Here is a 24759-nt window from a genome sequence, read left to right on the forward strand (position 1 = left end):
ACAAGGGCCAACAGAAGATGTCATAGAATGGCCACTTTCCGGGAGATTCCTGTGGGCAGACAGTGCTTCAGGGGCTAACATCAGGCCACCGGAGCTAAGCGGGTGCTTTCGGGACGGCCTCCGGGGGACGCCTGTGCAAGAGGCCGGAGGAAAAGGGCCTCCGTCTCCTCATAGCTCGGGGGGAGAGGACCTGGAGGACCAGCTGTGGCTACAGCATAGCCCAGCTGGAGAGAGAGAAAGGGGCAATCCCCTTTTTTAAATGAGGCATTTTATTAAGAAAAAGGCATACTTTCAGTCCCATCGAAAAGAGCTCAGCGACATTAGTCATCAGGGGAATGCAAATTAAAACCACAATGAGAGGCCTTTCCACAATCAACCAGATCGGCTAAAATTATCCAGACAGAGCGCAAGTCTGGTCAAAGATGTAGAGCGATTCGAACGCGAATGTTTCCGGCGGGAGTGCGATAGAGCTTCACTGCTTTAGCAAACGGCCTGGCGTTTTTAAAAATAAAAGGAAAGATACCTACCAACAATTCTAATCCTACTTTTTTACTTAAGCAAAACGAAAACCTATGTCAGAAAAAGGCAAACCCCCCAGATTTCCATAACGGCTTTACTCAAAATAGGCATAGCCTAGAAGTAAGACAGATGACCATCCACAGAAAAATGCATCAGCTCCAGAATTCATACAAAGGAAAACCTCTCGACAGTGAAACAGAGAAAGAGCTGCAGATAAACACGACCGGTCGTGGGAAGGGATCTCAGAAACCTCGTGGTGAGTGAAAGAAACCACAGAGTGCGTGATTCTACCTATTTGGAATTCTAGAAACAGGATAAAACTACTCTATGGTGAAAAGAAATCAGAACAGCAGTTGCCTCGGGGAGGGAAACTTAAGACTGGAATCCACTGGAAATGAGTAAGAGGGAACTTTCTGGGCTCAAGGCGCTAATGTCCTAGGCCTGGATCCTGGTTTGCATTGATTTACATTGATTGATAAACTTAAGATTCGTTTATTTCATTGTATATAGTACAGTTTCTTCTAAAAGAAACTGTAAGCAAATAATGAACTCTAATAATTACTTCTGAAGACTTTAGGGGTGAAGTATGCTGATGTCTAAAACTTACTTTGAAATGCATCAAAAGTAAGGTAGATTAATAGGGGATAAATAGATGGATAATTATGTGATGAAGGAAATACTAACATATTAAAAGTAGAAGCTAAGTAGTGACGTTTTGGGGTGTTCACGGTTCAATTTTTTCAACTTTTCTATATGTGAAAAGTGTTGTAAAATGGCCAATCGAGAGAATCTCAACGATTATTCTGAAGGAAAGTTGATTTGTTTGTAAATGGATGTGTAGTTTAGAATGTCACTGAGAGCATTTGAACAACAACTCAGGGCTAAAAGAGAGCGAGCGATGTGTTTAAAAAAGAATTACGAAGTTGATTATTAAAGTTATCCAAGGAGCAGTTTATTTTTTTTCAAGGTTTCAACTAAAAACCCTCCTTTAAAAAAAAATAAACATTTATCTATGTTTATTTCACATGTGGAAAGTACTCTAGCTCTGTTGTTAGTGCACTGCAAACTATATTCTTTCCCTTTGAACCTTCGGTTAGCATTATTTCTACAGTAACTCTATTTAATGGTCCCACTAGCTCGTATGTTGATAATTATTTTCAGTCATATTGGTTGTCTGAAGCTCATACCTTAGTAGATATTTTAGGAAGGGTACATGTGAACAATATTTTCTAAGTTTTTACATGTTGATAATAGTTTGTGCCGTTATTTTTGATCATTTTGATGGGTAATAAAGCTTCTGCTCATATTTTTTTTCTTGAATATTTTGAAGATTCCATTGATCAGCAAGACACTATTTTCCATCTATCAAATTGTCAAAGTTGAAGTAGCCTTGAGGCTGTACGAAAGCAGGCACTTTCAAGAGCTGTTTGGTGGGAGTTGGTATAATATTTTGGAGGAAGACTGAACAGTAGCTATGTTATAGCAATGTTAAAAGCATGCCCTTATTTTTAAAACATACATTTTAAAGTCTCTTAATATCTTCAAAAAAAGTCTTTGTCAGTGATATCGCCTTAACCAATTTCCCCTTTTGATGTGCTGGGGGGTGCCCTGGAACATATGGGCATCTGGCTGTAACAGTATCTGAGTGCCACCAGATGGTATTTTTCAGATAAAACCAGGTGTCATTTTCCTAGACTGTGCCCATGCCCACTCCTTGAGAAACGGTACATTGTTCATCCGATGCAATTCTTCTTACATGCTAACAAGCTACTGTACACAATTCGTTTTGAGTGCTCAAAACTCAGGGGCACTGCCTATCTAGTTTTCTTACAAAAATTACTCGATTTATCTTAATAGTAAAAACAATAGCTATAATTAATTGAGTATCTCCTATGTGCCAAGCGTTTATTTTAATTGTCCCTAAACCTCACAACAATTCTGTCAGTTGTTTACATTGTCTTCGATTGACAGAGGAGGAAACTCATGCTTAGAAAGCTTAAATAATTTGCCAAAGGTCACAAAACCAGTAAGTGGCTGAGTCATAGGTTGACTTTAGGTTTGATGAGCTCCAAAGGTCACACTATTTCTAAGTACTGTATCTGACTTTCTCAATAGTTTGGAATCATAGTTTAGAACTTACCTGCAGTAAAATATCTTCTCTTATCATTGGAACATTGTAATTTTATTGAAATAAATATTATTGACGAAAAGGAAACATGATGTTCTTACAAAATGAATTCCAGAGTGAGCAAGTGAATTCATTGCTTACATGAATTTCCAAGTTCATGTAAGCAATGGGGATATTTGAAGGCTCTGCTCTAAAACATTGAATAATGTGGTCTAAATTCTGTTATGATCAGTACTGTATGCTACCATTTCAACCGAAGCACCGTTATTTAATAATTTTTTACTTTTAAAAAATTGTAGTGAATGTACAGAGCATAAAATTTACTCCCTTGACCGTTTTTAAGAATCCAATTTAGTGGCATTAATATGTTCCTGCTGTTGTGCATCCATCACCAGTGTTTCATCATCTCAAACTGAAACTCTGACTATTAACCTCCATCCCCCCTGCTCCTCAGGTCCTGGTTAACTCTATTCGACTTTCTGCCTCTATGAGTTTGACTGTCGCAGTCAATAAGCGAAATCATACAATATTTGTCTTTTTGGAACTGGCTTATTTCACTTAGTGTGTTTTCAAGGTTCATCCATGTTGTAGCATGTGTTGGAACTTGCTTCCTTTTTAGGGTTTAATAATATTCCATTGTATGGCTATAGCACATTTTGTTTGTCCATTCATCGATTGATGGACACGACTTGTTTCCATTTTTTGGTTGTTGTAAATAATGCTGCTGTGAACAATGTGCTTTCCAAGTTCTTCTGTATAGCTAGAAGAGGAATTGCTGGATCACATGATAATTTTATGTTTAATATTTTGAGTAGCCACCCTACTGTTTTCCAGAGTGGCTGCACTATTTTACATTCCCATCAGCAATGCGTAAGGATTCCAATATCTCCATATCCTTACTGAGACATGTTATTTTTTGTATCCTTTAAATAATGTTTTTAATAATAGCCATCCTAATGGCATGAAGTGTTATTTTAGTGTGAGTTTGATTTACATTTCCCTAATTATTGATAACATTAAGTATCTATTTATGAACTTACTTATTGGCCATTTGTATATATTTTTTGGAAAAATGACTACCAGTAGTCATTTTTGCCTATTTTCTTAATTAGGTTTTTTTTGTTTCATTGTTGTTGAATTGTAGTTTTTAATATATTTTGGTTATTAATCCCTTATCAGATATTTTGCAAATATTTTTCTCCCATTCTGTGGGTTTCCTTTTATTTCTTGATAGTGTTCTTTGATGCACAAAAATTTTAATTTTGATAACTTTCAATTTATTTATTTTTCCTTGGTTGCCTGTGTTTTGGTACCATTTGCAAGAAATCATTGCCAAATCCAATATTATGAAGCTTTTCCCCTATATTTTCTTCTAAGAGTTATATATTTTAGCTCTTATGTTTAAGTCTTTGATCCACTCTGAGTTAATTTTTGTATATAATATAAGAGAAGGGTCCAATATAATTTTGGGGGGTTTATCCTACTTGCAATTCATTGAACTTCTTGGGTTTGCAGATTCATATATTTTATCAAATTTGGGAACATTTTGACCATTATTTAAATAATGTTTCTGCCCCTTTCTCTCTTTCTCTTTCTGGAACTTCCACAATGCATATATTAATCTGCTTCATAGAGCCCCACAAGTCTCTTAAACTCTGTTCATTTTTAAAATTTTTTTGTTTTTTTTTCTCCTCAGACTCAATAATTTCAATTGTTTTGTCTTTAAATTCATTGATTCTTTCTTCTGCCTCCTCAAATTTCATGCTAAACCCATCTAGTAAAAATTTCAATTCGGTTGTATTTTTTAGTTTCCAAATTTCTGCTTGGTTCCTTCTTACAATTTCTATCTTTCTGCTGATATTCTCGTTTTGTCCATTTATCATTTACCTGGTTTCTTTTAGTCCTTTGTGCTTTTGCTTAACTCTGAGAATATTTAAGAAAGCTCTTTTAAAGTCTTTGTCTAGTAAATCCAATGTCAAGGACAGAACCTGAAGATTTATATTGTTCCTCTGAACAGACATGTTTTCCTTTTCTTTTTTGTATGTCTTATAATTTTTTGTCAAAAATTGGGCATTTGAAAAAAAAATAGCCACCTCTCTCCATTCTTGCAAACTGGCTCTGTGCTGAATTAGTGCTTCACTGACTGGCTGGGTATATTCTGAGCTTAGGGATCAGCCTGAGGTGGAAGCTTAAGGGCCTCTCAGGTCTTTTCTAAGAATGCCTCTAGCCTGGGGTTGTATGTGGCTTTCTCAATTCCCCCATATACATGGCTGTTTTCAAATGTCTTACTATCCCAAAGAGTCTCATTCCAGCTTCTCTTCAGGGCCTTAGATGTCCTACTGTATGTCCTCACCTATCATCTCTTTTTGTCCCAGGTGTCTGTGTGTATATAGTCTTCTTGGAGCTTTCACATGCAGTGCCTGCTGCTTTTCCCTTAGCCTGAGATCTAAGTTCAATGAGACGAAGGCCAGTTTTTTAGGAAGCCCCCAGGTAGGTTAGAATGTGGCCAATACAATCTACTCTGCAATCTTCAGTTCAAAGGAGATAACTAGGAATAGGGCTGCTGTGTCTTCCAAATGATGACTGTGCTGAGCTGAAGAGGGGGTAGGGAAAAAGTAATTAAAATGCCATGAAGTTTCCTAATTTTCTACATTTTTTTTACGGTAAATTTTTCTTCACAGGGCATTCACTTGGTTCCTGTAGGTCTTTGGCTATTTTCCAGAGCTACTATAAGACTGGTTCAGCTAGTTTCTTGGTTTTTGATATTTTGTGGAACAAGGCCTTGAAGCTTCCTAGTCTGCTGATTTACTGATATCATTCCCTTGAGGAACTTTTGTGTAGTTAAAACAATCACTTAAAAAAAATCAAATGCAAACAACATATCAGGCAAAAAAAAATTTGCAATATATTTAGGTCAAAGTTAATTTCCATAATAGTCCAAAAAACTCTTACAAATCAATAATAAAAATATACAAACCAAGTAGAAATTTGGACAAATAACAGAAACAGGTAAGAAAAAGAAATATAAGCATTTTTTGATGATGTTAAAGTGTACATTCAACTTTTATATAGGCCTTTTCTACATAAAATTAAAAATAAGCATTTTATAGGGACTGTAAACTCTATATTGGAGCTTTCTGAATTTTGTCAGGTTTATATATTTTATCTCCAAATCCTTTTCATAGTGAAACTTCCCCCTCCCCACACTCCTTCCACTTTTACTTCTCACTTTTTAAGGATGGTTCTCGTATTCTTATTATAAATCATCCCATGATACAGACAAAGCTTCCTCTTAGGCGATAAGAAATGTACTGAAATCAATGACCCAACCTTTCCAACCTGGGCCTTCTTTTGAACTTCTCTGGTTGATTCAGAATTTGCATTATACAATGGAGACCAATCTTCATAAGCATTAATTCTCACCAATGACCGGTTCCATATCATTAAGGTACATTATTACAGGTATTGCCTTGTTTTTTGAAAGTTTGCATTAAGCTGCTTTGCTTTTATGAATGGCCTGTATTAGTACTTGTTTTCTCTAAGTGTAAGAAATCTGAAGAGGACTTTCACTTTTATGATAAAAGGTGAAAAGTAAAAAATAGCATTCAGCTTCTGTTTTGCAGCAGTCATTACAGAGACAGCATTCGCCCCAAGCAGTGAGAGTGGCCCCTTAAAGCTCCTTACTTGAGAACTGCACCCAGCATCTCAGTATCAAGCTGCGCCAGCTCTGAGCTGTGTCTGTGAGCATCTGTGCTTTATCTAAATTTATTTTGTGCTTGCATTAGCAAGACCTGTCCTTAGGTATCAGAAAAGCGTAAGAGTTTGTAAGGGTGTCACACTTCGTGTAAACCTGGATGTAATTAAGTGACCAATCATGGTGAACAAAATAAAGGCATTGTATGTGTGTTGAACGTGTCTATGTCCAGAGGAAAAAAAAAATCTTGAAAGCTGCCAAAATTACTATTGGTTCTGCTAATAGTAAAGTGGTCTCTTTTATTTGGCATCCAGTAGTGGATAAAATGAAAAGTCTATTGATTAAGTGGATTGATGGGTGTACAAAGCATGAGGTTCCATTAAGTTCTCTTATACTAAAGAGAAATTGATCTGTCTTTTTAATAAGTAAAAGAACACTGTACCTACATTATTTCTACTTTATGCAGGTTGTGTATTTATTACATGCTTCCTGCTTTTACTATATGTTAGTGTTATTGTGGATTTTAGGTGTTATTTGGTATGATTTGGTAGGTTATGGTTTGGGTCTGGGAACTTTTTCCATATTAAATTAATGATGATTTCTTCTTCTCTTTATGCCATTTTGGTTTATGAAAGGTTTCAAAGGAGCACTCTATTTTCCAATGGTAGGAGAAAGCTGTAGTTGCTTTTGATACTTTGAACTTCCTTGGGAGGTTGGGTCTATAATTTTATTTTTTATTTTAATAAATAAGTAGCAAATTCAAGGCATAGGGTTTGAAGAGCCATTAGACGTATCATGAGAATGTCAATATTCACACTAACCCACTTCACAGATTGACTTAGAAAGTTATCACCACTTTTCAACTACCTTGTAAAATTACCAAAAAATTAAAAGATAAACAAAAGTTCAGATTAAATCAGACACTCTGTGTGTTAAATGTTGATTTCTTTTTCAGAGGGGAATTTCATGTTCAGTCTTGCTCTGTAGACTAAGTGAGAGTAATAGAAAGGACATCATTGTATTATTTCCTCTTTCGTTAATGTTCTTGCTGAGTTTGTGGGTTTATTGGCTTTAATTTAAACCGCCTGTAAATAACACAGGTGTGAGAAACTGTGTACCTTTACTTCAGAGAAAGAGTTCAGAAAGAAAAAAGAAATGCCTTCTAGAATTTCAGATGCTACAGAGCAAGACAATGTCCTTTCTGAGTAGTGCCTATGAAGGGAGACCCGTGAGCACTGTTTATCTAAATGCTCTGCAGTAAATTTAACTATCTAGGTTTATAATATTCTCATCACGTTATAAACCCATGAGACGTTTTAATGATGAAAAGATATAGTCTTACCTGGGCTTCCTGCTAACACTGGGAGGATTGGTTGTTCTGATCTCCGTGTTCCCATTAATAAAGGTTTATTTCCAAAATTCTTGAGAGTCGCTCTACATTAAACCTATGCACAATATTGACCCTTTAATATACCCAACGGCTAAGTCTGGGGCCCAGGAGGGGGCCTTTTACACCCTGGCACAAGTTTATTTCTTGCTCTTAATTCTGCAGCCAAGTCAAGCCAGTGACACGTTTCAGTGTCCCGGGCTGTTCATTACTCTACTGGACAGCGTAACGCGTTATGGCAGCTGGTGGTGTGTCCTTAGGCAACTCTCACCACACGAGGTTTCATTTCACTTTTCAGACTAAGGAGTTGGATTCGGTGATTGCTACAGTCCCTGCCACCTGTTATATTTCACTATAATATTTATATAGCTATAATATTATATCAGACAATAAAAAACGTGTTCATGTCTTGACAAACACATTCTTTTAACTAGTTGGGGTCAGTAAAGCGAATGGAAGACTGACAGTGAACCTGAACTGTCTCCGGGCACACCTAGGCGTTCCCAGCAGGCTCTCCCCCACCAGATCCTTCTCTGTTGTGAAACTCGGTCTCTTCTCCCATCAAAGGGTTAGTTTCTGCGCTTACTTCTCTTATAGTGCTGCCAAGAAAAGAAAATGATATCAGAGAAATGGAAGTAATTGGTTTTGATAAGGAACTGAGGTTTTTAATTTCTGGCCCTCTGACCACACACCGTTCAGTTCTGCCAGTTTTGCATCAGCCCCAGGTAATAACAGAGGAATTCACTCTCAGTTAGGTACTCATTAACTTCTGAGTGTGGCCCTGCCCACACCGAGCCTTGAAGGCCGCCTCTTTCAACTTCCTCTCTTGCTAAATCTACGCCTCTTTCAGTGAAACCCAGGGGACTGCACCTGGAGAAGAAAAAAAGGTGTTCTGAAGAAGCCGTTTAAAAGGCCTCTGAGTGCTGAGACTGGATTTTGTTTCCTCGGCCCTCCTTAGAGTGCTATCCAAGGCGGTTTTTTTGGTTTTTTTGAACTTCAGTTTCACTTTCCGGTTTGCAGCCAGCTTGCTGTATGTCCTCGATGAACGTGGCTGGATTTGGACGGATGACAACGGGAACGATCAGCTCTCCTCAGAGTATGCGAAGGTATAGATTTTAAACTCCTCTTGGGATAGGATCTCTCAGGTTGGGTGAAGCTAGAATGCTCGATGGTTTCAGCATTCTTTGCTCTTTCTTTGCTCTGGTGCTTGGAATCTGGCGGGATCACTCACCTAGGTGCATGAAAGCAATGGCCGGGGCTGTAGGTGTGGGGAAAGTGTACCAAAGCTCAGAGTACAAATAACAGCAACAAGTTCTAAGTAACAGGATAAAACACTTTCTGCAGGAGTTTTAAAAACGTTTGTTTCCTTTGGAGAGTTCTGTACCTGGACAAGTACATTAGAGTAGTCACAGAAATCCTTTGCAACAGCCTTAAAAAGAATCACAACTTTGTTTTAAAGATACAAAGCCCTGTGAGCTTAAAGGAGCTGGTCTCCCTGTCTCAGCCTTCCTGGCTGGGAGGAGACAGGAGCTGGCTTTTCCTGGCAATGTGCTTGACAACGAGAATCTCTTTGGCAGCTCCTGGGAGTGAGAGCCTGGCTTTCTTTGGCCTAATCAAAGAAAATGGATGAAGGCGTGTGAGAGGATCAGGGATTAGCATGGGCGGCTGTGGGTCAAGGGGAATGGAAACGGGGTCAGCCTTGGCTCCGCCTAGTTGCAGGAGCGGCCTCCCAGCTTTACAGTGTGGTTTTGAGCCGGTTCGTGTCTGCCTACAGTGCATCTGTATAAATTTAGGGAAAGACGTGTAAAGTTTACAAACCAAACTGGACAGGTCAAACTGTGGCTGGTGGTAGCTCTAAGCAGCCTGGCTCCGGGCCCTACACCCTCACTATTGTGCAATGCTGGCGCCGGTTTGGCCAAAGAAATGTAGTTTCTGGGTTTTTTTTAACTTTCCTTGTTCCTATTATGTCTCCTTTAACAGCAATTTATTCCTGGCTCTTGCTTCATCGTCTAACTGTATTTTTGTTTGTTGGTTTGACTGAAGCACACTCTAGAATACCATTTTCATGTGGGGTACGTCGTTACAGATTTACTGAATCTCACATATCTCAAAATACCCTTCCTTATCTTTAATTGTTCAGCTGGAAATGAAATTTTAGGTTCAAAATAATTCCTCCTGAACATTTTGAAAGCTTATCTGTTTTTTTTCCTTGCGGCTGATGAAACATTTCATATCACCCAGGATCTTTCCTTTGGAAAAGCTGATGATAAGCTTTTCTGAGGTTTTAGAGAGCGCGCACGTGTGCGTGAATGGCCACAATTCTGCCGTTTCGTAAGTTCCTCTCTGGGCCTCTTCCCTGTGTCACTCATCCCGCCTGGCACCGGAGCCTTTCTCACCTGGTGGGTGTAGCTTCAGGCCCGGGAGTCCTTCGGTCCTTCAGGGACGTGCTTTCTAAGTGGATTTGTTCCTCTCGGTGCAGTCGGCCCTTGGTAGCCACAGGTTCTGCATCTGTGGATTCAACCAACCGCAGACCAAAAATTTTAGGGAAAAAATGTCCCATTGTTGCTGACCTGTTCTGTGTACTTCGGTTTATGATGGGTGCATCTGTGCTGAACATGGACAGACTTTCTTTTCTTGTTGTTTCCTAACCAATACGGGATAACAGCTGTTTCCATAGCATTTGCATTATTTCAGGTATTTCAGCAACTTGCAGGTGATTTAAAGCGTATGGGAGGATGCCCATAGGTTATATGCCAATACTGTGCTGTTTTCTATAAGGGACTTGAGCATCTGTGGATTTTGGTATCATGGGGGGCCTGGAGCCAATCCATTGATACCGAGGGACAATCGTAATTCTATCTCTATCTATAGCCCTTCCAGAAAAGGTAAAAGTCACCTAGACAAAGAGCAGAACATATTGCAGGAACTGTACCTGTGCTTTTGCAACAGAGGCCGTGCTCTTCTAGGGCTGGGAGGAGAGGGGCAGGGAGCTGGTCCCCGATTTCCAGAATGTATCATTTCCAGCCCCCCATTCTTCACGAACCTGAACAATTTGGTATGGGGCTTAGGCTGTGGTGTTTCTCATAGCCCATGTACATAAAATTGTGTGTACCTAGTGCCAGTATTATAAAGGCCATAAGATGGGAATGTGAATTTATAGAAGTTGATATTTTCCCATTTTTCTAAGAACTAGATTAGAATGAAAGTAAGACCACTGTTTTTAAAAGGCATATTAGAATAATTCTAAATACTCAGACAAGTTCTGTTTTCCTAAAATAATCATCTAAAAGGATTTTACACTCTAAAATGTATCTGGAATTCTTCTTGTGTCATAACTTTTAGATCTTATGGAAAATCTATTAAAATATCATTATTATTGATCCGTCTCCATATACTTAGATATATTTGATTTTTTAAAAATATCTGAAAGTGGGACTAGGTATATGATCATACCAGAGAATACCACATTGGGTACAAATGCCACCAAGACAAGGTTGTAACTATATGTAGAGAAAAGAGTGGTTTTCTTGATCCGATTTTTAACTGCCCAGGGAGAGCTATTCATTCAACATATATTTATTCAATACCGGCTATGTCCTAATCATCTTTCTAGGCACAGGCTACACAGCATAGAATAAAACCAACCATGTCCTCTCCTATTACTGCTTACATCTTAGTAAGGAGGGACAATTGAATAAATAATAAATAAAATTATTTTAGATAATTTCGATCAGCCATTGCACAGCATAAGCAATCTAATAAAAGAGTTACAACACGGGAGGGTTTACGCTTCTGACGTCAAGGCTTACTATAAAGCCACAATAATTAAAACAGCATGGTTTTAATGATTAAACACAGTAATAACCATAACACAATCATTAAAAAGAAACAACTTAATGTATAAATGAGTGAACTATTTGAACATAGGGAAGACATACAAATGGACAACAAGCACATAAGAAAACTGCTCCGTATCATCGCTCATCAGGGAAATGCAATTAGGTGAGGTGGGGAAGGGGCGGGGAAATGCCACAGTAGGTCCTGGCTGTCTCCCAGGAGACTGCTCACTTTCCCGAGGCTCACCTGCCCAACAGCCACATAGGTAAGCCCCAGCCGTGTGCCCTAGAAGAGGAAGAATAAAGATCTCCACTATTTAAAGACACACACGAAACTTTTAGAGACCTTGGATTTTGTGAATGGTGTATTATCAAGTGCTTGAATTAATGAATTTCACTCTTTAGACCAAGTAGTAGGGTAGAATGCCCTACGGATGCCTCCTAACCCAAGACTTTCTTTTCATTCTTTAAAATGACATTGAAAAACTGAGCACCTTTAAAGGACTCGGGCCTCCTTAAATGAATGTCATGTGTAGTTCAGGCAAGATGCTGCTGGCTCCCCAGCCTGTGAACACATCCCGGGTCTGAAGTTCCCCACCTAACCCAGGATGGAGTTCAGAAGGGGCTTCTCTAGTCTTTCTAACCATCCATGAATTTCCTGGAATTTCAATTGTTTTACATGCCCGGCTCCATCTTTTCCCTTCTTGTTTGATGGTGAGCTGTGATTGTCGTGAGATATGTTTCCTTTTGCATAGAGTTTTCTTTATAAAGTAAGAAAATTACAAAATAGGAAATCGTTATAATTATCACTTTATAAATCATGGGTTATTATACTGATTAATAATAATAGTAATAACATTAAATACTGCTTTGTTCCAGATATCACAAGACTTACCTCTTTTAACCTTCATAACTACCTATGGAGGAGCTACTCTAATTCTCTCTACTTACAAGACGAGAAAATGAAGGCCGGAGAAATGAATTAACTTGCTACGGGCTACAAAGTGGAGGATCCAGTCTCAGAACTCAGAGGGTGTAATTCCAGGGTTTGTTCTCTTAATGACTGTGTTTCTCTAAGTCTTACTGATTCTGCAGTGAATGTTCATTTATATATCATAAAATTGTAAACGATCTCTATTAACTTTACAATTCATGAATTGATCTAGACCAAGTATGTCTGACTTACTATAGTTTTAGGATAAATGCTAATGTTTTATATCTTGACAATGTCATGCAATGTTATAGCCGATGGTTTTAGGAAATGCAAGGAAGAAAGAAGTGTGTAGAAAATACAAGGGTGAACATTTCCTGTATCACAAGGTAAATTACGAGTCAAGAGATTTTTGTTTAAAGCTGGTTGATCAATAGAGTTTTAAGTATTGTCTTTAAAATTGTAAGGATAGAGTAAATTAAATTAAAAATAACTAAAGGAAAATTGCGAAGACGATGAAATAGTGTAATTAAGTTCCTTTTCTTTATGGTGGGAAGAAAATACTTAAAGTCAGTGAATGAAGAAAGCGTAGCACAAGCATATTATTTAGGTGACCATGAGAACTAAAAATAGACACTGTCAAGAAGTCACTGGGGTGGAGGTGAAGTGTGAAGAGGGAGTTTGTTTGTACTTTCTGTGCGGTTTGAATTATTTCCATATGATGTCCTTCTTGTATAATACGTACTTGTATATCATAAGAGTTATGGTAAAGAAATCATGCATAGTCACGTTCTGTTATATATTTTACAAAGAATATACCAATGCGTATGAAAGCGTGCGTTATGAATGCTGCTTCTTGCTGTTTCTTTCACGGGGCAGAGTCATGAGCCGGAGCCTCCTGCGTCCTGTCGCCTGCTGTCTGGGCCTGTTGTCCCTCTGGCTTCTGTGCGCATCTTCCGCCAGCAGGTGTGCGATTCGGCAGGAGGTCGCCGACTGCAGTCACCTGAGATTGACTCAAATACCCGATGACCTCCCGGCGAACGTAACAGTGTTGAATCTGACCCACAATCAACTCAGAAAACTACCACCTGCCAATTTTACAAGATACAGCCAACTTACTGTCTTGGATGGAGGATTCAACACCATCTCGAAACTGGAGCCAGAATTGTGCCAGAAACTCCCCTTGCTGGAAGTTTTGAACCTCCAACACAATGAGCTATCTCAACTGTCTGATAAAACCTTTGCCTTCTGCCTGAATTTGACTGAACTCTGTCTTAGGTACAACTTAATCCATAAAATTCAAAATGATCCCTTTAAAAACCTGAAGGTAAGACGAAACTGTTTATTTCCGTATAGCAGATAAAAAATATATCTAATGTTAAGTTTTCAAGTCAGGTATTCCTCCTTAGACTTAATATCTAGATATCTGGGTGACGAATGAACCCTGATTGGGGGGGTGGGGGGGAAGGGAGCCACACACAGATATTGCCATTAAGATGGGAGGTGTTTTCAAAAGAGAAAATGCCAACTTAAATGAGTTTCAATCTTAATTTTAAAGAACTCTGCCTCTCTTGCTTCCTCCCTTTAAAAATAGAACTTGTGTAGATGCAAGAGGTAGAGATCAGAGGGGAACCAGAACGTCCCATGAGGATCAGCAAAAACCTCTCAAAGCTGCTGATCTTGTATCTGAAAAAATGAGAGAAATATCAAGTCCAAATTCTGACTTAAATAAGGTTAACACATTGATACGCGACAAGTTGTTCAACCACAGGTTGCATCCTCTTGATTTTAGAAATCTCCTCACTTACTGCTTTTCCAATGACTACTTACCATTTTTCTTTAACTACTTTGCTTGAATTTTTAAGTCTGTGAAAAATGTACAGGGTGAGGCAAAAGTAGGTTTATAGTTTTTCCGTATAGAAAATAATACAATACTCAAGAAATAATTCCAGAATAAACTGCGTTTCACATACTCACAACTGTAAACCTACTTCTGCCCCACAGTGTATTTATTATTTCTAAATCTGAGACAATTATTAAGTGCTTTTCCTAAACCAAAGCCATTTTCGAAGCTCTTTGTTTTTTTCATTTTATGGACTTATAACCAACTGGTCATTTCTTGACTTCAGATGCCAAGGGTAACATACATATTTAAATATGCTTAGAAACATTTATAACATGATTTGCTTGGAAGCCATGTGACATTTCTTCTTGCATCTTCTTAGATTCTGATGTGGACAAAATGTCTTTAGACACAAAGACCTCAAAATCTAGTTGGAGTAATCATTGGGAAAATGTTATTATTATTTTAAAAACATAAGTGAAAGTCTTGGTCTCTTTAATAGACATGAGATTTTGCCCTAGCATATATCAACTTTGCCTTACCTTTTACTTGAATTGGAATCTTACATGTTCAAAAACAGCATAGGGTGAAAAAATATCCCATAACCCTGACAAAACAAACAAACAAAAATGAATATTCTCTACTAGCTATGATGCAAAATTCACATAGGTATCAATCTCTCTCAGCATAAGAATCTTCTTAGGATTTCACAGATGACAAAGTTCTACTCCTAGTTTTTAAGAAAACATTTCTTCTTTTCTTGTTCTTTAGTTTCAAGCTGACGTATGACACTACCTGTTTGATAAGCCACGTGAATATTCCTTACATCATAAATAAATGTTTATTATAAATAAATAAGTAACTACATGCTTCCTATGGCTATTCCTTATTCCATGAATAAGCAAGCTTAAGCCCTTTTATTTTGTTAAGAGAAATAAAATGATTCTTGATGTAAGAAAAGAAATTCTTGCAACAATAATATTTTCAATCAAAACAAAGGTTTTTAGTACTCCTACTGTCATTTTTCTATAGAATTATAGAGAGGTGACATTTTGCTGTTATTTCTAAGGTTCACATACATTTAGAGGAACTATTTTTGATTGCAAGACTCTAACTTATACACGTATTTTCTCTCTCTCAGAATTTAATCAAATTAGATCTATCTCGTAATGGTTTATCGTCTACTAAATTAGGAACTCAGCTCCAACTGGAAAATCTCCAAGAGCTTCTATTATCGAATAATAAAATTCATGTACTAAGACGTGAAGAACTTGATTTCCTTGGCAATTCTTCTTTAAAAAAATTAGACTTGTCTTCAAATCAAATTAAAGAGGTAAGAAGTGAGGTAAAATTACTTTGTGTTCTACCTTTAAGTGTGAGTAGTCCCTAATTGTGTCACGTGGATAGGAGTCTAAAAATCCCTGTAGATTTCCTAAATCCTTCACACTGACCGCTGGGCCTTTGCTGTCATCGTCACAAGAAAGGGAGTTGGGTAGCAATTAGGAGCTGGGGCTCCGCTGTCAAACCGACGTGGGTTAAAATCCTCCTTCCTTACAGACCAGTACTTTGACCTCGGGAAACGTAACCTCTCTGGGTCTTAGTTTCCTCACATATAAAATAGAAGCAATACCATCAATCATAATAAATCTCTGAAAGAATTAATCCAGCATGGTGTTTAAGAGCACAGGCTTTAGAGTTGAGTTAGTTGCCTCCTTACCTGGGCTTTACCTCTTATTAATTGTGCAATCAGGTGAATTATTCAGGTTCTCTCTGCTCTGACTCCCCAGTGTTAAAGTGGGTGCGATAATAAATGTTACTCCACAGGGCTGTGTGGGAAAGACTGTTGCACAGTGTTGGGCATGTAAGCTCAGTAAAGAACTAGCATTAGATGATCATGAACCCTCCCTGTGATGGAGCACTCCCTAACTAAACCTTCTCTTTTGGGATCCATGACCTTCAATTTGTTAACTATTGTCACATACAGATGTGTCTGTATTTTATTCTTTCCAGGCTGAAAATAAGAATACTGGAAATCCTAAACTAAATCAGATTTTATGAAGCTATATTACTTTTCAGACATAAAAATAGACTGAGAGGTCAAGGAAGACCCCAGAAGGAGTGACACCTAAGCTGAGACTGAGACGTGGATGCTGAGAAGTTAGCCTGTGGCCAGGGGAGGGGAGGGACTGGAGCAGGGCATGGGTGTTACAGGCCCAGAGTAAGGGGCTGGGTATCAGAGGGGTGGAAAGAGACCCCAGAGAAGGTGGTGAAAAGGGAAGGGGGGTTGAGTAACGGATTGCGTTTAAGCTCTGCAAGGGTCATGCAAATTCGACTGTGTTTTTGGTTATTAACCTCTTTTTTCCCTCCACCCTAGTTCTCTCCAGGGTGTTTTCATGCAATTGGAAAATTGTTTGGCCTCTCTCTGAACAACGCCCAGCTGGGCCCCAGTCTCACCGAGAACCTTTGTCTGGAATTGTCGAACACGCACATTCAGAATCTCTCCCTGAGCAACACCCAGCTGTCCAGGACGAGCAATGTGACCTTCGCTGGACTGAAGCAGACGAACCTCACCATGCTCGATCTTTCCTACAACAGCTTAAGTGTGATTGGCAATGATTCCTTTGTGTGGCTTTCTCACCTGGAGCGTCTCTTCCTGGAGTATAATAGTGTAGTGCGTTTGTTCCCTCGCTCCTTTTACGGGCTTTTCAATGTGAGATACCTGAATTTGAGACACTGTTTTACTAAACAAAGCCATTCCCTTGCTGTGCTTCCCAAGATTGATGATTTTTCCTTCCAGTGGCTAACACGTTTGGAGTATCTTAGCTTGGACGACAACAACTTCCCAGGCACAAAAAGCGATACTTTCACGGGACTGGCACAGCTGCGGTACTTAAGTCTATCCAACTCCTTCAGCAGCTTGCAGACTTTAACGAACGAAACATTTGTGTCACTGGCTCACTCTCCTCTAGTCATGCTCAACCTCACCAAAAATAAAATCTCGAAAATAGAGAGTGGCGCTTTCTCTTGGCTTGGCCACCTGAAGGTACTTGACCTCGGCATTAATGAAATCGGGCAGGAACTCACAGGCGAGGAATGGCGAGGCCTAGGAAGCATTGTTGAAATCTACCTTTCCTACAACAAATACCTAGAACTGACCACCAACTCTTTTGCCTTGGTTCCGAGCCTTCAACAACTGATGCTCCGAAGGGTGGTCCTCAAAAACTTGGATAGCTCCCCTTCCCCTTTTCGCCCTCTTCGGAACTTGACCATCCTGGATCTGAGCAACAACAACATAGCCAACATAAACGATGAACTGTTGGAGGGCCTGGAGAAACTGGAAATTCTGGACATGCAGCACAACAACTTAGCCCGGCTCTGGAAATATGCAAATCCTGGTGGTCCCGTTCAATTCCTAAAGGGCCTTTCTCACCTCCACATCCTTAATTTAGAGTCTAACGGCTTTGACGAGATCCCAGCGGAGGCCTTCAAAGACTTATTTCAGTTAAAGAGCATCAATTTAGGACTGAATAATTTAAACATACTTCCTTCATCTCTCTTTGACAATCAGGGGTCTCTCAAGTCATTGAGCCTTCAGAAGAATCTCATCACGACGGTTGAGAAGAGTGTTTTCGGGCCAGCTTTCAAGAACCTGAGTAGTTTAGATATGCGCTTCAATCCATTTGATTGCACGTGTGAAAGCATTGCCTGGTTTGTTAACTGGATCAACAGCACCCCCACCAACATCTCGGAGCTGTCCAGCCACTATCTCTGCAACACCCCACCTCAATATCATGGTTTCCCAGTGATGCTTTTTGATATCTCACCCTGCAAAGACAGTGCCCCCTTCGAGCTCCTTTTCATGATAAATACCAGTATCCTGTTGATTTTTGTCTTCACTGTGCTGATGATCCACTTTGAAGGCTGGAGGGTATCTTTTTATTGGAATGTTTTAGTGCATCGAGCTCTTGGTTTCAAAGAAATGGACAGGCAGCCAGAGCAGTTTGACTATGCAGCATATATAATTCATGCCTATGAAGACAGGGACTGGGTCTGGGAGAACTTCTCCCCCATGGAACAAGAGGATCAGACGCTCAGATTTTGCCTGGAAGAGAGGGATTTTCAGGCAGGTGTCCTTGAACTTGAAGCAATTGTTAACAGCATCAAAAGGAGCAGAAAAACTATTTTTGTTATAACACAGCATCTATTAAAAGATCCATTATGCAAAAGGTAGGTGAGCGTTGTGACATTTGAAGTGTATACTTGTTTTTTAGTTGAGCTTTTAAATGTTACCAACATTTTACTCACAACTCAAAGAATTTAAAAATAGAATTAAGAAAAAAATATAACCTGATTTTTAGTGACAGACTAAAGTAAATTCTAAGGGGGATTTCTAGATTTTAGAGTTTTTTGGCCATTAAAAACTATATATTGACATATAACTTAATTCGATTTTTTGTTTGTTTTTTTTTTTACTTAGATTCAAGGTGCACCAGGCACTTCAGAAAGCTATTGAACAGAACCTGGACTCCATTATCTTGATCTTTCTTGAAGAGATTCCAGATTATAAACTGAACCATGCACTCTGTTTGCGAAGGGGAATGTTTAAATCTCGCTGCATCTTGAACTGGCCAGTTCAGAAAGAACGGGAAAGTGCCTTCCATCATAAATTGCAAGTAGCACTTGGCTCCAGAAATTCAGTGCATTAAATTTATTTAAAGACTAAATTAACACAGGAGTAACTGTCCTAATTTTAAAAGTTTCGCAGTAAATTTATGTTTTAACTGAAAATAGTGTAAATCTGTTTATTTATATTTCATAGGTGAGAGTAGTCAATCACAAGTCTCTCTCTTCTATGGAATTCTATCTCCTTATTTCAGACTTTTTATTACCAGTTGACTTCATTTGATCCCAAAGAAACATATGGGAATATCCTCCATTAATGAATATACATAATTGGTTACTGAGGCCAATGAAAACTTAAGAAAGTTTTAAAATATTCCTCATTTAAATGAAGTAAATGTTCTGTGAGGGTTTGTAATAGTTATATTTGGGTTTTTTAGGGTGCACTCAGAGTAAAAAATAATTGTTTTAATGGGCACAATTGTATTTTAATTGTAAAATAGTAAAATATATACTGTACCTATATTTTTAAAAGTTTAATTACGGTATTTTTCCAGTTGAAAAGCTTGTATTTTAGTGGTGCCAATCCCAGTATTGATTTTGTTAAATTTTAAATACCGTTTTAATATACAGACCCAAGCAGAAAGCATTTGCTAATGATTTTGGTTACTTAATAAAATAAGTGGCTCAATAAATACACAGATTTTCTTAATATTTGAATTTCTGCCATAGAAGATATTAGAAGAAATAATTCTCTTATTTAGAAGTGTTGCAGAAAGGCTTGCTTCCTGAACGTTAATTAGCAGATGGATTGGCTTTGTGGAAACAAAATATCGTCAGACGCAGGTGGTGGCCCTGGCCAATCACTTGGTCCCACTGGGATTCTTTGACTCATGATGTTGAAAATTATCATGATAAACAAAATCTGAAATATCCTCATGTAATTAGCGATGATGATCGTGGCACAGTACCTTCACATGGATTGCATTATTGCACCACAAAATAATACGCTATGTGCAGATATTTCCTTACGATTATTTTGTTTTATTTTTGTTTTACAATAAAAAGCGTCTAATTTTTGGAAATAGACATGAATGGCTTTCTAAAATCTTTCTAGTTCTGGCATTCAAATATAAAAGAGAGTTGAGGTTATACAGCTGAGTTAACCTTGGTACTTAAAGCACTCGTTCGTTGAATTTAGGGAGCGGAGATAGAGATGTGACATTTTGGAACTGTGATTTAAATATCAGTATTTTCAGGGCTAAATTCACAGAATCCTGGAAAAAGTAGTATCCGCTGACCTGCCGATGCCGAAAGAGCTGCTGCCTCCCGACCACATGAGCAAACGGAGGGCTCGGGTTCAGGTCCGCCTGGCCCAGGAACTCACGCGTCAGACATCTGCTTCATAACTACTTTGTTAGGATTTGTTTGGGCATCATAAAATAAAAGCCACGACTACACCTTCTCTCAGTGCACGTTGTAGTGTCCCAATGTTCTCATCTTCATTAAAATAGTTCTAAATAAATTATTATGAATTCTTCCATGTGCCATCCATCTGTGAAAAGCAGGGCAGGAAGTAACTTTGCCTTTACTGCTCAGGAGACAGGCAATCAAATGGCCTCAGCTTAAATGTATCTTTTAAAAGTTGCTTAATATTTAGGAGGTCAGGAGACACAAGGGATGACCTGCTGAGCTGAATATGAGTAACGCTAATCAGAGCTGTGCGCCTTGCCTCGTGTTCGACTTACTCAGGAAGCATCTTCTGCCGGCTGGCCTTTGTAATTGTCCTCAGGAGAAGCCCTTGTCCCTTGGGTTCAAGACAGAAAGTGCAGGAAAGGATGCTTGTCTGACCAAGTTAATTTCTACCCGTGGACTGACTTGCTTGGATGCCCTCAGGGTGCCATCATGTAGTCTTTTCACCCCAACTCCCTCTTCCTGTTTTGCACTTTCAAATCCAAAGCCAGCTGAATCAAGAACATTGAGTTTTAAATAAATCTAAGCATTTAGATTTTTAACTATAAATGACACCTTTTAGATTGTAATAAGTAGTAGATTTGATCAGTTTGGTAGTGAGGAGGAAGGATTCAATGCCATTTATTTTAACGATGTCTAATTGAAATGTCTACCTTAGATTATTTGTCAAATAGTACGTGATGGTGACCATTAGAAAATGTAAAGAGGCTCCAGACCAGGCGCTTAAAAAATAGTTCTTGCAATCTAAAGAGACCGAAAGTAGAGGAGTGGTCGTCTGAGCCCAGGGATGAGCATGGGGAGTGACTCCATGTGGGCACAAGACATCTTTTGGGGGTGATGAAATGATCTAAAATTGGATTGTGCTAATGACCGCGCAACTATGTGATTTACTCAAAATCACTGAATCATATACTTAAAACAGGCGAACTTTAGGGTGTGTGAATTATATATTAATAAAGCTGTTAAATTATTAGCATTCATGGAGCAGCTACATGTGCCTAGCCCTGTGCTAAACAGTACGGAGTACAAAGCAGATGAGACACATTGTAGAGAATCAGGCAACAGGAATTAGGTGGGAAGGGATCATCCGAGATGGACCTAAACAAGGAAAGCTTCCTGGGAGAGCATGAGACCTTGCGAAGGTGGGCAGGGTGTGGGGCGTGAGGGTGACAATGGGGCACCATGAACAGTGCGATGGAAGGAAGGGAGGGAGACGTGAACTTGGTGTTGGGGGATAGTAGGGATGCGGAACCATGTTGTGGAGATAATGGCAGAGAGACTTAGACTTAAGGAGTCCGGTATTTTGAAATTGTAACTTCATGGGTTTCGACTGGCAAAACCAGAAATTATAATAAAATTCTCCCCTTGGATCTATGACTTAGATTCATGTGACAACTAGTTGCATAGAAGAGTGTGACTTACAACTTCATGGTCCAAACAGCCAGGCTTATTCTCACATAACAGAAGGGGATCTGAAGCACTTATTTTTCCTATACCGTTATAAATTTGCATTAAAATAACAAAGCCATCAAGTGATCATTAGTTATTAATTACACTAGGTAAACTGATATGTTAGTCAGTCTTAGCTCTTGGAACTCTTTAGCCTTGATCTGTTTTCCTGTCCAAGGGAGAAACTGGTTCTCTTTGCGACTTTTCTCCCCACCAGTTTAGCAAATAACCCATTGTGTACATTGGGCAGGAGTCAGGGGCCTTTTCAATGATGGAACTTTCCCAGTTCTGGGCGAGAACTTCTGGGCAGCCGGTTTTGGATTCCTAGTTCCCTTTTATCCTAAGTTTGTTCCCCTAGGAAACAGACTTTGGGATGTAGATTTGCATGCAGCAGGTTTAGGGGAGGGCTCTGATTTAAAAGGAGAGAAATAAGCTGGGTTGGGAAGAGAGAGAATGATGAAGTGTGATGTCATTGCAGTTGTACCTGAGGCCTTAACAGACCCCACAGGGAGCTCTGGAACCGGAATGGCCCTACAGAGTTGATAGGTGATCTTTTTATCTGCCTTCAACTGCTTTTCTTTCCTCTCTGTTCCCCCTGAATTATGCCCCAGAGTGGAGGCATGCATAGCAGAAAAACATAAACATTTAAAAATAAAACTCTTAAAAAATTATATTCTATCCTCAATTGATCCTTTTAGGGCCATACTTTACTGCAGAGTGACTAAACACTTGGGCAGTTCGTACTCAGGACTCCTGAGTCTGTAAACGCCAGGTGCATTCTTTTGGAGAAAAGAGGTAGGAGAAGTCAGTGGGCCAGGTGGAGACGAGGCATCACTTCTTAACTTCGTTACACTTGGAGAACATTATACTTGGGAATACTATCAAAACAACACTGAGATGCCAGGAAATCCCGTATCTATTTAAGATGCAGCTGAGTGAGATATCTCACATATACTTTGCACATTTAAAAATATATATGGATATCTATTCAAGTCCTTAGCCCATTTTTTATTATTAGTTTGTTTGTTTTTTGCTATTGAGTTGTAGGAGTTCCTTATGCATTTTGGAAATTAATCCCTATAAAGTTCTAGAACCAATTTTACATGTGGTAATGGTTGGGGGGGGGGCATTTCCCCTACCACCAACCAATTCTCCAACACCAGCTGGGTGTCTTACAATTCAACTTGAATCTTACATTATCTACCTGGAAATAGTGTCAGATCCTACAGGTTAAAGGCTCGGTCTTAAAAGACTGCTCCCCCCCCTTCAGACGCCAGTCACAAGTCCAGGTTGTACTCTGTTCTTCTGATGGACCCTCTCTGGTTTGACTAATTTGCTAAAACAGCTCACAGAACTCAGAGAAACTTTTTACTCACTAGATTGCTGGTTTATTATAAAAGGATATAGCTCAGAAACAGCCAGATGGAAAAGATGCTTTGGACAAGGTATGGGGAAAGAGCTCAGAGCAAGGAGGTGGGGACAAGCTTAGGAAGGCAGGAATATGCTCCTAATCCTTAAGGGAGGTTCACAGGAGAAAACCTGAGGCTAGGAAAATGCAAAGTGCTCTGAACCAAGGTCACAGGGAGCATCATTGTTGTCAAACATGGGTGGGGGGCAGAGTAGGAGGAGCTGTCTACATTCCAGGTCCTCTTGGGCAAATAATACCTTGGGACCTCCACGGAAAAGCAAAACATCCTGACAGCCAGCGAACAGAAAAGAGAGAAAGATCTTGAGTCTCTGACCACGCTGATAACTCACAGCACCTGTCCCAGGCCCAGCTTATTGTGGGCTTCCTGCTGTGAGCATCTCAAATCTCAGGCTCCTGTTAGCGAGGCTTTAACGGTCACTTGCAGCTGAGAGCACTTGGAAAGTCTCACGGGTCTGGTCTGGTTTTTTCCTCTGCACTGCATCTGCTCCCACACCCAGCACAGTCACGGTCTATTAACAATTCTGTCATCTAAAGCAGCTTTTTGATCAGTTTCAAATCCTTTTTGTGTTTTTTCCTTGGTAGAACCCACAGCCCTCAATCATTTATCAAAAAAACTAGCTTGAAGCTTTTGAGATTTTTAGCCTGTTTTGTTTTCTTTTATTGTGTTTATCATTAAAAAAACAAGATATACTTATTGAAAACATTCAAATAGTACACAAATGAGTAAGTGTGGTCATAAATGTAGCTATCATTTCCTTCCAGATCTTTTTTGGGTTGTTCAACGTAACCTGGCTACACATATAATAAAAACTAACATGTAATGAGAGCTGATCCTATGCCAGGCTCTTTTCCCTCCGTTCCAGCTGCCAAGCAGGTGTCAATTAATATGACTCTCCCACAGTTCCATTATTTGAGATAGAAACCATTAAGGGATAGAGAAAGGCCTGGGTATGGGTCAGTGGCAGAGACAATATGAACCTAGGGAGCCCAGCTCCAGAGGCCACCAGACTGTACTATCTCCATTGCGGTGCATAGCAAATATTTGTCCAATCAACAAAGGAATTTCATTGTTCAAAGGTTTTAAATTTTTATAATCAAATGTGACTGTATTTTTCTATATAGGTCTGGCCTTGGCGTCATGCTAAGTGAGGCCATTTAAATTCTTAAACAGATTAATTACTTGGGTTATTTACTTTAACTTCCAGGTTTCCAAAACATACCATTTCTTCATAGCAACATTGTCATAGCTTCCTAATACTTTCTCAATGATGTACCCAAGAGTTACTGTACACAGTAGAAAATCAGTTCTTCAAATTGTTCATTAGCTGATATTAATTTTATCACACAAAGCATTGCTCTGACATTTCTAATAAGGTCTATCTAAAAGTAATACGGTCACAGTTAGAAACTGTGATTCACTGCATTTACTTTCATTTCCTTATTGTGCCTG

At 39.1% G+C, this 24759-nt stretch overlaps 1 protein-coding gene across 2 annotated transcripts; it reads left to right on the top strand.

The window, feature by feature from the left end:
• Nucleotides 1-8534: 8534 nt before the first annotated feature.
• Nucleotides 8535-20423, top strand: TLR3 (toll like receptor 3). 2 transcript variants are annotated; one of them, XM_081127232.1, is made up of 6 exons: nt 8535-8834; nt 12444-12610; nt 13375-13822; nt 15480-15671; nt 16713-18565; nt 18816-20423. In XM_081127232.1, exons 3-6 carry the CDS (start codon nt 13379-13381, stop codon nt 19042-19044), a joined length of 2718 nt encoding a protein of 905 aa, XP_080983358.1. In that variant the 5' UTR covers nt 8535-8834; nt 12444-12610; nt 13375-13378; the 3' UTR covers nt 19045-20423. The 2 variants fall into 2 exon arrangements, with proteins under 2 accessions (XP_080983358.1, XP_080983359.1); XM_081127233.1 differs by lacking the exon at nt 8535-8834 and having other exon boundaries at nt 12503-12599.
• The last annotated feature ends 4336 nt before the right edge of the window (nt 20424-24759 follow it).

The sequence above is a fragment of the Miniopterus schreibersii genome, assembly GCF_964146895.1.
Source record: "Miniopterus schreibersii genome assembly, chromosome: 2".
NCBI classification, from domain to species: Eukaryota; Metazoa; Chordata; class Mammalia; order Chiroptera; family Miniopteridae; genus Miniopterus; species Miniopterus schreibersii.

Coding starts and splice junctions, on each gene's coding strand:
- TLR3 (XM_081127232.1), top strand. CDS start 13,379: ATGAGCCGGAGCCTCCTGCGTCCTGTCGCCTGCTGTCTGGGCCTGTTG. Junction 13,823..15,479: donor ATCCCTTTAAAAACCTGAAG/GTAAGACGAAAC, acceptor TCTCTCTCTCAG/AATTTAATCAAATTAGATCT. Junction 18,566..18,815: donor AAAGATCCATTATGCAAAAG/GTAGGTGAGCGT, acceptor TTTTTTACTTAG/ATTCAAGGTGCACCAGGCAC.